The 12,474-nt window shown below is 55.9% G+C and overlaps 2 protein-coding genes across 2 annotated transcripts; one reads left to right on the top strand and one right to left on the bottom strand.

Annotated features, from left to right (window-relative positions):
- Positions 1-4,574: 4,574 nt before the first annotated feature.
- SLS55_009799 (uncharacterized protein) lies at positions 4,575-6,402 on the bottom strand (the record flags this gene model as incomplete). Its single annotated transcript, XM_066781193.1, has 3 exons — positions 4,575-4,857; positions 4,908-6,135; positions 6,192-6,402. The coding sequence occupies 3 exons, from the start codon at positions 6,400-6,402 to the stop codon at positions 4,575-4,577; spliced, it is 1,722 nt and encodes a 573-aa protein (XP_066628195.1).
- Positions 6,403-6,765: 363 nt separating this feature from the next.
- SLS55_009798 (uncharacterized protein) lies at positions 6,766-10,809 on the top strand (the record flags this gene model as incomplete). Its single annotated transcript, XM_066781192.1, has 4 exons — positions 6,766-7,702; positions 8,913-9,884; positions 9,938-10,209; positions 10,447-10,809. 4 exons carry the CDS (start codon positions 6,766-6,768, stop codon positions 10,807-10,809), a joined length of 2,544 nt encoding a protein of 847 aa, XP_066628194.1.
- Between the last annotated feature and the right edge of the window lie 1,665 nt (positions 10,810-12,474).

Raw genomic sequence — 12,474 nt, 5'->3', positions numbered from 1 at the left:
GGCTGGTGGTATTTTGGGGTGGATCGATGGCGGGAGGGTGTTTGGTTTACGGGATCATATCCCTTGACAGGTTCGCGTCGCAATATTAGGCAGGCGTCCGTGTTGCCGTCGTGGCCGAAACGGTCGATCGCCTCCAAAGACAGCACCTCCTGCGCGAGGGTGGAATGCTCTTGGCGAGCCTGATATGCACTACCGCGATCTTTTAGTCCTTCGTACGGATGCTGGTGTCTGCGGCACGGCCACTCCCCGCGCGTGTGGAATGCGCCAGCGTCTGCGCCAGAGGCCGATCCGCCCTGACTCGTGCGCCCGCCCTGCAGCTCGCCGATCACCCGCCCTATTTTTGCACCCGTCACTTGACATCTATAGGAGTGCAAAAGTATCTACCATACCACTTCTAACATACATGTCCCCGTGCATCTCCCCGTGAAATTCAGGTAGCATAAAGCACTCGCCAATCACCCTGTACGTAGACAATTGCTCATGAGGCGGCACAGAACCTCCATAGACCTCATATCTCAATGGCGATAACGATGACACCAGCCTGTCGTCGTTCTCGTCACGGCGTCTCTTCCTACCCCGGACTGTTGTTGTTTCCGCTGTCGGCCGGAGCGCCAACGGAAAGGCGCAACCGAACACAACGCACACGACGTCTCCTTCTCGCAGTCCCTCCGGCCCGACCCCGCCTTCTCCAGACCACGTCTCGAAGCGGTGTCGACGGAAGTACAGTTTATACCGCTGGCGGGCAACATCTATAATTTTGAGGAGGTCCTCCCCTGGCTGGCTGCTGTGGGGATTCGACTGCCAGGACCGAGCGACCCGGCCCATGATTACGCCGCGGACAATGAGTTTGTTTTGAAGAAGCTGTGCTAGGGGCTCTCGCAGAAAATGATCCAAGACCCAGTCTGTCTGGTAACGACCTGTCTGGCCGATGCCGGCAATGTCGATATCTGCAAGGGGAATCGGACGTGATTGCCGGCCCTCTGACCATCGGGGAACCCACGTGCGAGACCAGTCCAGACTCTCGTAGCACGAGGAAAGAACATCGAGATTCCCATGGACGCCAATTGTTGTCCACGCAAATCGGGTGTATACCTCCTCGAGGTCGAGGTTGTAGTCTGCAAGGTCCGTATAAAAATGCCCATCGGACGCTATGGCAAGTAGAGCAATGACCTTGTCTCGCTGATCCGAGACGTGGAGAGATTCGGTCGCGCGGACGAGCTGTAGCAGTGTTGGTTCCGACTTGCCACGTTCGACCTCGAGCGTGAGCTTGACGAGTTCCGGGGCTCCTCGAATGGTGTGGAAGTAGGGCATTGTGAAGGCCTCGCTAGCAGTTGCTGCCACCGTTTGAGAAAATTGCTCCCACAGAATGCCTTTTCCATCCCCCAAAATGATCATGGCGCATCTGGCGAGCAAGACCTCTTGAACCACCCATGTGCGGTAGAACCACGGCTGTGCCAGGATTTTTTGAAGAAGAGTGACCGCCCAAGATGGTGCTCTTGTGTGAAACCACCATTTTTCGAGGTAAAGTGGTTGATACATCCCTACAGGCTCGAGCGCGTTTTCCAAGAAATCGACTAATCTGGTCATTTCTGCGTGGTCGTACTGAAGAGCGGGTCCAGGGTATATAAGAACCCTCCGTGCAGTAGCGTAGATGTTGCGCATCAGCGAGACCTGATGATTTCGCTCTTTGACATTCCGTTGGTCGATGCAGAGCGCGTCCACCCACAAGATTCGAATGTTATTGGAGTCGCGAAGCCTGGTCAGCGCGCGGATGCAATTCCGCGTGGCTCGAATCACTAGCCATGACTCTCCGACGAGGATGTGCCCGCTGTCCGACTGATCACCCCAAGCGTACGATAAAGCATCAAAGCGAGAGTAATAATTCAGGCGATGATGAACGATGTTGCAATGGAGCGGCTGATGACCGCGGCCAGGAAGGAGCTCTAGGAGCCTAATCTCTCGAGGATGGCGAAGCCGCCGATACGTGTAGTCGAACTCCCCCGGGTTTGTTCCGCGCTCAGTTGTGGACGGGTAAATCTTGACGTAGCCACTTCGGCTTCCCATGGTTTCGATAAGTGGACTCAACAAGGAGTTGACTCGTACAACGGCAAGTAAGAGATATGGAGGCCGGCGAAAGAGCAAGGCTGAATGGCACCTCAGATGGCTGAGTCATACGAGCAGGGTATAAAGCGGCCCCCAGGATCGCGTCCCCTCCGCTCCTCATGCCAGCCAATACAACACCCCTCACCGAACACCACCAAATTTCAACAACTACCCTCACTGGGTTGAAACATTGTTTGGAATCAACAGATTTTTGTCATGCTCAAGACAAAAGCCGTGTCTATCATTAGCAGCCGCGAAAAATAAATGCGGAGAAGGATTCAGGCGGGTTTTTCTTCACCTTTCGAAGCAATGAGAGTTACTCTCAAAGCGCAACGGTAAGCTAGCATGAACATGAAGATTGAAGGAGCAAAGTCAACTCAAGAATTGGATGTGGCTATTCTCCGCCACGGGATCATATACGTGCCGCGCTCGTGCTCCGTTCAGGTCAACGACTCTCAAATAGGGACAGTGAGCGGGTTCATAGTCCTGCTGAAAAGTCAGTAGCTTCGCCCCTTTGAACATCGAGCAAGGAACCACATACGTCGCGCCGCCATCGACCACCAAGTTCGCGCCAGTGATGTAGCTGCTGAAACCGCTCGCCAAAAACCCGACGACCTTTCCAATCTCCTGCGGCAATCCAGCGCGTTCGAGGCCGATGTGTTCCTTCTGCGCCTTAACGCACGGAATACTTGTCGTCAGTCGCCAGACACTGAAAAATTTCCAAACTGCTCCGGGAAAGAAAACCACTCACCCTCTCCGACTGCAGGCTCGACGGCGGCAGCTGTTGGGAGCTCATGCCGCGCATATCGAAGCCCTTCAAATCGATACCCATATCGATCTGGCCGGGGGAGACGCAATTGATCCTCACGCCCGTTCCTTTCACAACACAAAAGTCAGCCCACTGTCCCTCACCAACCAAAAGAACCGCGGCAGGCAGCACAACTCCACCCACTCCCAACCCACTCACCCTTCAACCCCGCAACACCAGCCCTCACCACCCCCAACGCAGCATGGCAACTCATCGTAAAGCACGCGCCCCAGCACCCGCCCGTCTCGCTCGCAACGCTGCTAACCACCACAATACTCCCCCACGGCACCTCCTTCGGGACCGCGCCGGCATACCTCCCTCCCGTCCCCCCCGTCGTCGTCTTGCGCATCGCGGGCGCCGCGTACTTGAGCGCCCAGAACGGCGCCGCGGCGTTGGCCTCGAAGCATCTCCTCAAATCGTCCGGCCCCGTGTCGGCGACGGCCGGCGGCCCGAGCAGGCCGGAAGACGCCACCCACACGTCCAGCCGCCCCGTGCTGTTGAGGACGTCGTCGATGAGGGAGAGGGTGGCTTCGTCGGTGGCGAGAGGAAAGGGGTAGGGGATTAGCTTGGTCGAGGGGTGGGATGCGGCGATGGAGGCGGTGAGGGACGTGTAGGTCGGGTGGGCGTCGGGCTCGGAGGAGCAGGCTGTGGTCGGGGCGGAAGGCGAAGCGCGGTGTCGAGTTAGCGGGGAGAGAGTTTTTTTTTTTTTTTTGGGGGGGGGGCGAAGGGAGGGAAGGGAAAGAAGAATATTCGGGGGTTTGGAGGAGGGAAGAATTGGGTTTTTGCCGTACCGTAGATGCATGCGGCGCCGTGGGCTGTTGCTTGTCAGTATTCTGCCCAGACATTGGGTTGGCGGGGCTGCTGCTCTCTTACCGGCCAGTTCGTGGACGATTGCTCGGCCGATGGGTTGGGTTGCGCCTGTTACGACGCAGACGAAACCGTACTGTGAGCGGCATGCGTAGGTGTCTGTCAGTGTTGCTGTTTTCCCGTGATTCATGGAAGTTTGGAGTGGCGGGCATGTCATACCAGCTTTCCGTCGGGACGGTAAGGCGAGAAATGCTCTGAATCCATTGGCGCACCGTTGAGCGTAGGCTGGGGAGCAGAAGAAGACGACATGATGGCTATTTGCTACAGAGAACGAGAGAAAAGGTTCCAGCTTCTATGTCTGGTGGTGGTGGCGGGGTGAGATGGAGCTTGGCACAGGAGAGAGAAACAACGAAACCCGCGGAGATCGAGACAGGCTGCTGCTGCTGACGCTTGACGGCCCGGAGATAGCGGCCGGCGCCCTGGCGACGGCAGCCAGACGCGACGAGGCAGGTGGTTGCAGCATTTCCGTGGATGTGGGGAGCTCTGAACGCAGCATCTCCGTGGAAGTTCGGCTTATCTGTTATCGCATCGCATGACGTATCGATGCTACCATTTGCAACCCTACACACATGATTAGATGATTGGCCACTTTCTGCCACCCGGTCAATTACAAAAGGTGGCCATCTGTCTTCGAATTGGTCAAGAAAATCGTACGCGATCAAATGTCTCCATTGCTTTTGTTCCCGCCCCGAGCCAAACGAAAAGCCCGTCACCGATAACCATCCCGTTCGTAAATAAAGCACATTTCATGCCTTCATCCCGATATTACCTCGCCCAGTCTATCGTGATATCGCTTTTACTCCTCGTCGTCTTGCTCCGGCACGACACCCTCGTCCGCCTCCTCCTCAAACGTGTTGTCCGGCACCTGGTAGAGGCGGAGGATGGGCTTGTTGGGGTCCTTGACGAGGACGTACTTGCCCTCGGGCATCTTCAAGCACATATCCGCAATGGTGCGGACGATACCCCAGCCGTTGGACAGGTTGAGCGCCATCTGCGTGGCGAACTCACGCGGCTTGGCGCTGAGGACACCGAGAATGACGTGGTCGTTGTTGTTCTTCGGGTTGGTACGGGACACGAAACTGTGCATGTATTAGCAATCGAATCATCCACGTGACCGGAAATCACTTACCCAAGCTTCATAGAGTCGGCCTTGGCGAGGATGGACTGAACGGTCCAGCGGGCGAGCTTGCAGCTGTTGTTCTTCATCTCAGTGGCAAGGACAGCACCCCTCTGGCTGGCCAGCTTGGTGCGCCAGTCAAGCGCACCACCCGAGCCCTGGGCCTTGTTGTCGAATTCGTTCAGGGCCTTGATGGTCAGGTACTGGTCCTCGCCGTTGATGTTGTTCTTGACAGCGGCATCAAGTTCCGTCCTGACAACGAGGTGGAGGGGCTCCTCATCGTTGTTCAGCGACAGATCGAAACGGCGGTACCTGTAAGACTTGGACGCCGCCGGTGCAGACTCCTCCTCGTCGTTGTAGAAGGGGTGCGGGTTGGGCATATCCTTCTTGGTGGCCTCCTGGACGACCTGGAGAGGGAAGACATTGTTGATGTGGGTAGCCTCCATCATCAGGGCATTGGGGTTGTTGAGGACGTCCTTGTTGCCTTCCGACGTCTCGAGGGGCGCGTCCATGGCATTCTCATTGACGGTAACCATGTCAATGGTGGAGGTATCCCGCTTGTCGATGAAGAGCTGGTTGCGGCGACGGGTGATGACCAAATCCCAGGGGTAGACCGACTTCGGCGCGCACATGAGCATGGACAGGATGTTGTCGGTGGCGAAGATGGTGGCCTCGTTCTTCTCGGAAAGCTCCTGGATGATGGGATCGCTGGAGGTCGTGACGTTGTACGCCGCACGGTCGAGCACCTGCAGTTTCCTCTCCGAAGTCTTCGCGCCGGGAGCCTTGTCGTAGGAGCGGTCGTAGTAGTACAGGAAGCCGTAGTTGTCGAGGTCCTCGCCATCGGGAGTCTCGAGGTTGAGCTTCGCAAGACGCGAGTAGTCAATCTCCTCGAGGACAGCCCAGTCAGGCTTGACCTGGACAGAGGCGTCCCTGTTGCGCTGGGGCTTGTCGTCCCACCGGCCGAAACGCCTGCCGCCGCCGCGACCGCCGCGACCGCCGCGGTTGTCGTAGCCGCCCTGCTGCTGCCTTCCACCAACGCGCTGGAATGTGCCTCTGCCGCCGCGCCCAGCAGGGCCGCCGCGCTGGCCACGGCCGCGGAAAACGGTGCCGCCACCGCGGCCGAAACCCCGGGTCCTCGCGGAAGTACGGGTGTTGTCGACGACGGAGAAGGTAGCCTCCTCCTCGGCAACCTGGATCGCGAAGGGGTTGTTCGCCTGGGATGCGCCGTAGACCTGCTGGTCTTGGTTGTGGGTCAGCATGAGTGCGGAGAACAAGCAAGGCGCGTGAGGGACATACCACGGTAGTTCCTGTTGCCGTACTGCTGGCGACCGCCACGTCCGTCGCGGTCCTTGCCCTCAGTCCAATCGGCCATGCGGCCTAGGCGGTCGCCTTTCGAGTAGGGTGCGTAGGGAACGCCATCCAGCATAGTCTCGCTCTCGGTGGCGGGGCCCCAGCTGTCGGTGGCGGGCAGAGCCGACACGAGGTCGAGGAGCGAAGCGGGCGCCATGATTGTGGTGTGGGGTTGGGTGGTGGTGTCTCGCGGGCCAAAGTGCGTCAACGCCGGAATTTTGATATCTTGGCGCTGTGACTAAGCGACGCGGCCGGTGGCGCGCCTTTGAACGCGAATCCTTGGCCGCCTTCCGCCTTCCTCCCGCTACCGAACCTACAACAACCAACGCCGCCGTCGCTTTGTTGCCGGTGCACGTGTTCGGGCGTTGCTGGCTGACCTGCCATCGCGTTCTCTCACACGCCTGACTATAACACGTAGCCGTCTTTGCCGTGTACATACCTGTCTTGATCGAGGCCCCTACCTTCCCGGAACCATGGACTTCTCGGCTTCCTCCAGGTCTTACTTGCCACAGTTTTGGATATGAAAGAAATTCTAGTTCATCTCTCTGCGCCCACCTCTCGCAAAGATGATGAGCGATACAGGAGGCTCGCCGAAGCCTATGACGACTTCGAACCTGCAACTACCATCGACTGCACTGCTCGGAACCACGTGAACTCCACCGTGAATCAAGGCGACCATCAGGCTTCGGCGGCACCACATGATATTTTAAGGACACCAGCAGACTTCAAAGCCGTCCGCGATCGCAACCAGCTTTCCGGTGAGGCCGACGCAGGCGCTTCAGCCAACCGCGTGCCTCGAGCTGCGGAGACTCCGGCCGCAGCTGGCTTCGTGGAGCCTGCGGAGATCGTCCCTGCCTCAAGACAATCTGTAGCCAAAGGCAAGAAGCCTGAAAACTTTGCCCATGCGCCGGATTTTGGGAGCTTCATGAGCACGCCCGCATCGCGATCGCCTATCGAACAGATTCACGAGATTGAGCGACGATGGGTTCACCAGCAACGATCGTCTGCCAAACGCTCTGCATCGGGTCGATCGAAGACAAGCACCGGTGCAAGCACTCCGCATCCACTGTACATCGAAGATACGCAGGAGGCCCTGGCTATGCTCGAAGACTATGTTGATGCCTCATTCTATGGTTCTGATGCACATTTCTCAGATATTGAGTCACCAATTGCTCAAAGAACTAGCAAGAGGCCGCGTCTCTCGTGCGAAGCCGAATCTTTGGAACCAACCCAGGCGAACTACGATGCAGGAAGTCAGGAATCCACTACCCCGCCAATTCCCAGTACCTGGATGCCGCCGCCACGAACTCCTCCGAGAGAGAGCATGAGCTCGCAGATGGTTGATGACTATGGCTTGAGCAATTCCGAGTCATCTCTGCGAGCCTCTGATGATTCCGGGCCCGTGGTTGAGAGCAAGGGCGGGTCACACGAGACCTCGGATCCGGCGCCTGAAAAGGGTGTGCGACAAATGAGCGACGTTTCCGAGTCTCACGACGCACGCCGAGAGGGAACACCACAAGAACCACGACAATCTCAGGTCTCCACACAGGACGTATCTGGCGATAGCCACGCACCGGATGCGAGTAGCGAGCCTCAGGCAAATGTATCCGCAACTCCTGTCAGGCCCAGCATGTCGCTTCCAGCGGCCCCGGCGCCGTCTCATGCCCAGGAATTCCCGGATTGCGATTTCGGCTCGCTCCCGATACAACTGCTCTCTCAAGCTGCACCATCGGGGAACAAACGGGTGTTCAACGAGGTGACGTCTATGCTTCAGCTATATGCCGAGAAAGCCTCGATAGCCAAGCACTACAGACCGGCATTGGTCTCCCGCGAAATCAGGACTACGGAGCGTGGGTGTTGGATGTTCGACACGTCGGATTGGGATCCCTCGCGGCAGCACGAGTTTTGGACGCGGATGCAGTATCTGACCGAGTATGGTTATTTGGGTAATGCCTGGCTGCAGCGAAATATCCCAAAGGACTGGAAGCGAGGCGGGACGGACGGAAACGAGGCGGGGGGTTTGGGGGTTGTTTGGATGTTTTGTTGGGGCCAGGCCGTGCCGTACCTTTGGGTTGTTTTGCTGACGGAAAGCCATTTGGAGATTCGGAGGAAGAAGTCGAGAGCGCAGTGGGTGGTTGGGCCGATGGAGAGTCTGGAGGTTGTGGTCAAGATGCCTGAGCCAGGCAAATGATGTTCATTACCCGTGTACAGAATCAACCAAGTCACAAGTGGAAACCATATGCAGGGTCCACACGTGGACGGAAACATGGCACGGCTGGACCCTGCATATGGCTTGCACTTCTGACTGTTTGAGGACCCTGAACTCAAACCTATATATTTCCACCGCCGCACCCAGTCCGCTCTCCGCTCTCCAAGTCTGTTGAACACTCGCCCCAAGAGTTACTTAGCTTACACCAAACTTTTATTTTCCGACTCCAAGTAAGTAAGGCACCTCCCCGATCCACTGCACTCACTGCTGGGGAATCTCGCATGTGCCTTCCACACAGATTCCGAAACAAAATATTGAGGTAGGCAGTTGAATACAAGGTCCAGACGTAAATGCACGAATTTAAAACTTACATTTATATCCGGATCTTGTATTCAACTACCTATCCCATGTAGAATTGCACAGTGAGTTGTAAGACAGTTGAGCTAACACTACACTAGGCACAATGTCTAACCCGTGGCGCCCGTCCGGCGGAGAGTCTTCCAGCGCACACCCCGAGACTCCCAAGAACAGTAGGAAGGCGGCCAAGAGTGATGAAGATGTAAAGGTCGACATTGTCGAGGCCAGGTTCCGTACTGGCTGGCCGAAACTGGTGCCTCAGCCCACAATCAGCCGACTTTCCTCCAACCCAGAGTACTACGTCACGGAGTATCCACAGAAGGAAGCGGCAATCAGCGCCATTCTCCAAGTTCAGGGAGTATCCTTTAACAGTTTTTGCCTGGTGGAACGCAAGTCAGCCGGGTCTCAGTCTTTCTACCCCACCCTGCTTGTGGAGGCTACCTCGCGTTCAGGATCATGGTACAATGCGGTACTGAGACTGAGCCGGCTCCTCCAGGACACTACTGGTAAGTATGACGGCAACATCCACGTTGAGATTGTGGAGTTTGGGTCCGACACGCCGCGCATCTTCCCAATCCACGCTGACGACGACATCCTCAACACGTGGCGCAACCTTGGAGAGTCAGTCGTGAGTTGTTTGGCCAGATACCAGGTGCACTGGAAGCTCCTCTCTCTGGTCAAGCTGAGCTGCCGCCCTTATGGGGCAAATGCCGGTCCACCTACCACCACAATGCTGATCGAAGCCTGGGACCCGGATGCGGACGACTGGGAGCTCAAGATTCTTCCTGGGTTGAAAGGTTTGATCAAAAACACCGCAATTGAGAATGTTGAGATCTGGCAAGCTCAGGGACACTCCAGTGACGGCGGCGGGAAGCTCAACGTGGCCAACCTTCCTGAGCGCACATGGTGGGAGACGCCGCTACGCATCGGTGATGGCCTGGGCCCCCAAGATATCTCATCAACCGGCACGCTCGGTGGATTTGTGCGCATTGAGGATCCGGTGAAGAAGGTTGAGAGCATCTGCATTCTCACCAATTGCCACGTGGTGATGCCCTGCCCTGGCCTGACAGAACGTAAGTGGACAATTTTATCTTATCTGTATTTTCTTCTACTGACAGAATAACAGAAATGACCCCGAATCCCCCAGAGACAGCTCTGAAGGCTCTGAACATCACGGAAAACCCCTTGAGCCACATCGTCATGTCCCCTTCCTATCCAGATTTGAAAGAAAAGATCGAATTGCTGGAGCTAGACATCCAAGCTACGAAGGAAGAAGCGTACGGTCCCCTCCCACCAGGCGCGCTGCCGCCCCTGGCGGAGAGAGCCCAATGGGGCGACAAAAAGGCCATCAGAGCACTCCAGGTCTCCAAGGAAATCACCGACAGACTTGAAGCACAAGTGCGTTGCCTCTCCGACGCTCCGAGCTTCGTCGCTGGCGCTGTTCGCGCAGTGTCGGGATTTCAATATCTCCTCAAAGACGACAACAAGAAAGTTGCTTTGGACTGGGCTCTGGTTCAAGTTGCCTCAGGTCGTGCTGCGAACGTCAGCTTCTCGCGGGATCATCATCATCAAGCCGACCTTCGTCTTCCCAGTTGGGCGAGAAGAGATTTCCAAAGCTGGCGGAAACTGTCACAGTCCAAGACTACCGATGTCCTGAAGGTGGGAAGAGCAACTGGATGGACTCAAGGCGAGATCAGTCACGCTGAGGCGTGGATGAACCTCACGCAGTCATCCAATGGCATCACCTGGAAGAAAGAGTACGGAACGGTCGTGCAGTGCATGCGAGTTGAGAATCCGCGTGGGCCACAGGATTCCTTCAGCATAGGAGGCGACTCGGGCTCGATGGTCGTGGACACCAGGGACGGTGCGTGTGTCGGCCTTGTCTTTGGTGGTAATGAGGCAGGCACATACGCCCTCATGACGCCGATCGAAGACGTCTTCTCTTCCATTGAGAAAGTTACCGGCTGCAGGATCGTGATGCCGCGGCTCGTTGCTTGAGGTGGTTGGTGAACCATTCCAAGTTGAACTTTTCGGAGGGTTTGTCGAGCGTGAAACATGCAGCTGCGGTGGGGCAGGTGTTTTCATGGGGGCCTCACTTTCTCATTGCCTGGCATGATGAGCTTTCAATTTGATTTTGCGAGGAGTTTGACAAGGGTGAAGATGTAGCTGCGGAGCTGCAGCCTTCGGACATTACTTCAGACATTTTCATGGGGCTCTTGGTTTTAATGATGGCGTAGAAATAGCATCATGATTTTCTGACTTCCCTGAATACTGGGTGAGGGAGAGTCAAGCTGTTGTGCCAGTAGCTTGGACTGATCTTCCTTTTCCCCTTCGTAGATCACTGATTGCTTTCATGACTTCCCTGTGAGCAGTTCATGGCTTCGCGGCCAATTTGTGAACCAGCGTTGTACGGATAAAAATGCACTACAATGCGGTTTTCACGTCCATTGCAAGATGAACACCGTGTCCCGATGCATTCGTACAAGTCTTGAAAACTCACATCCACTTCTGGATAGTGGTTCACGTAAGAAGAGTGAAGCATCCTTCGTACCTAGGGCATGGAAAAATCATGTTTTATGCAACCAACCCATCGTGGAAGTGACTCGAATCTGGCGGGAGGAGTGCCACGAGGAACTCTGATCAACGGAGCTTACAGCTCCTTCGCGCAGCCGATGGCTAGCGTGGATCTGTTTTTTTGCTCATGTCATGGGTAGTTAAAGCTATCGTCCGGACGAGAATGTCGAATTAAAAATTCTACATACACGTCCGGATCGCGTCACAGTTGCACATGAATCCTTTCATGCGCTTGCAACAGCTGACCTTCTGTGGTAGTTATATCGGCATCCTTGGCAAGACGCACGACGTCCATGATAAACCTTCCCACGGACCGTCCATCTCGGACTTCGCGAAACCCGAAGTTCCTCTTCTGCAATTCTTGCTGCGCCTCTGATGAACGTTTGCGGAATCGCATGATCAGCTCATCTGCCCATCTTCGGATTCCCTTTCCGCCTTGCAAGTGCTTTCTCTCCTTCGACGACAGCTGGCTCGTATACCACGCTTGGGCATCCGGACGATCGCTTTAACTACCTACGTATTGTTTTTTTTTTCCTCTAAGAACGAGCTAAGGCATAGTTACGCCATGTTCTGCTATTCTTCGCGCTAGCCATCGGCTGCAAGAGGGTGATGTACATGTTTCAGCTTGCTGAGGGGCTTGATCTTTGTGTAACATGCGAGAAGGGATTTCGACCCCCCGACTCCATCGGGATCCAGCACGGCGGTCAAAGGAACCGCTTCGACTCCTTCGGTCCCGATCTGGCAATCTGATGCTTACGACAAGGCCCGCCCAACGCCTCAGCATGTAAGCAAAAGGCCAAGTCCCGTCAGCGCACGAAAGGCGCACGAGAGCACGTGAGACAGCCGCATGGTATCTAGTCCCAATATATCTTTCATGATGGCCGAGTGAGACAAGACAACTGTGTCGCGTCCATGGCTTTTCGAACTGTTGGCTGATTTTCACGGTCAATAGACGACAACTGTCGGAAGCATCTGGAGGTATAGTGAAAGACCAAGAGGTTTATTCTGAGACTGGACGAGGTGCGAACTCTACACCCTCAATGCCACAAATTCTCATCCCTCCGGCACCAGATCTGTCCGCCCAACTTT

The sequence above is a fragment of the Diplodia seriata genome (assembly GCF_021436955.1).
Source record: "Diplodia seriata strain FDS-637 chromosome Unknown scaffold_11, whole genome shotgun sequence".
Taxonomy (NCBI): domain Eukaryota; kingdom Fungi; phylum Ascomycota; class Dothideomycetes; order Botryosphaeriales; family Botryosphaeriaceae; genus Diplodia; species Diplodia seriata.
The sequence above is the reverse complement of the archived record's forward strand: the minus strand, read 5'-3'. Positions and strand labels throughout refer to the sequence as shown.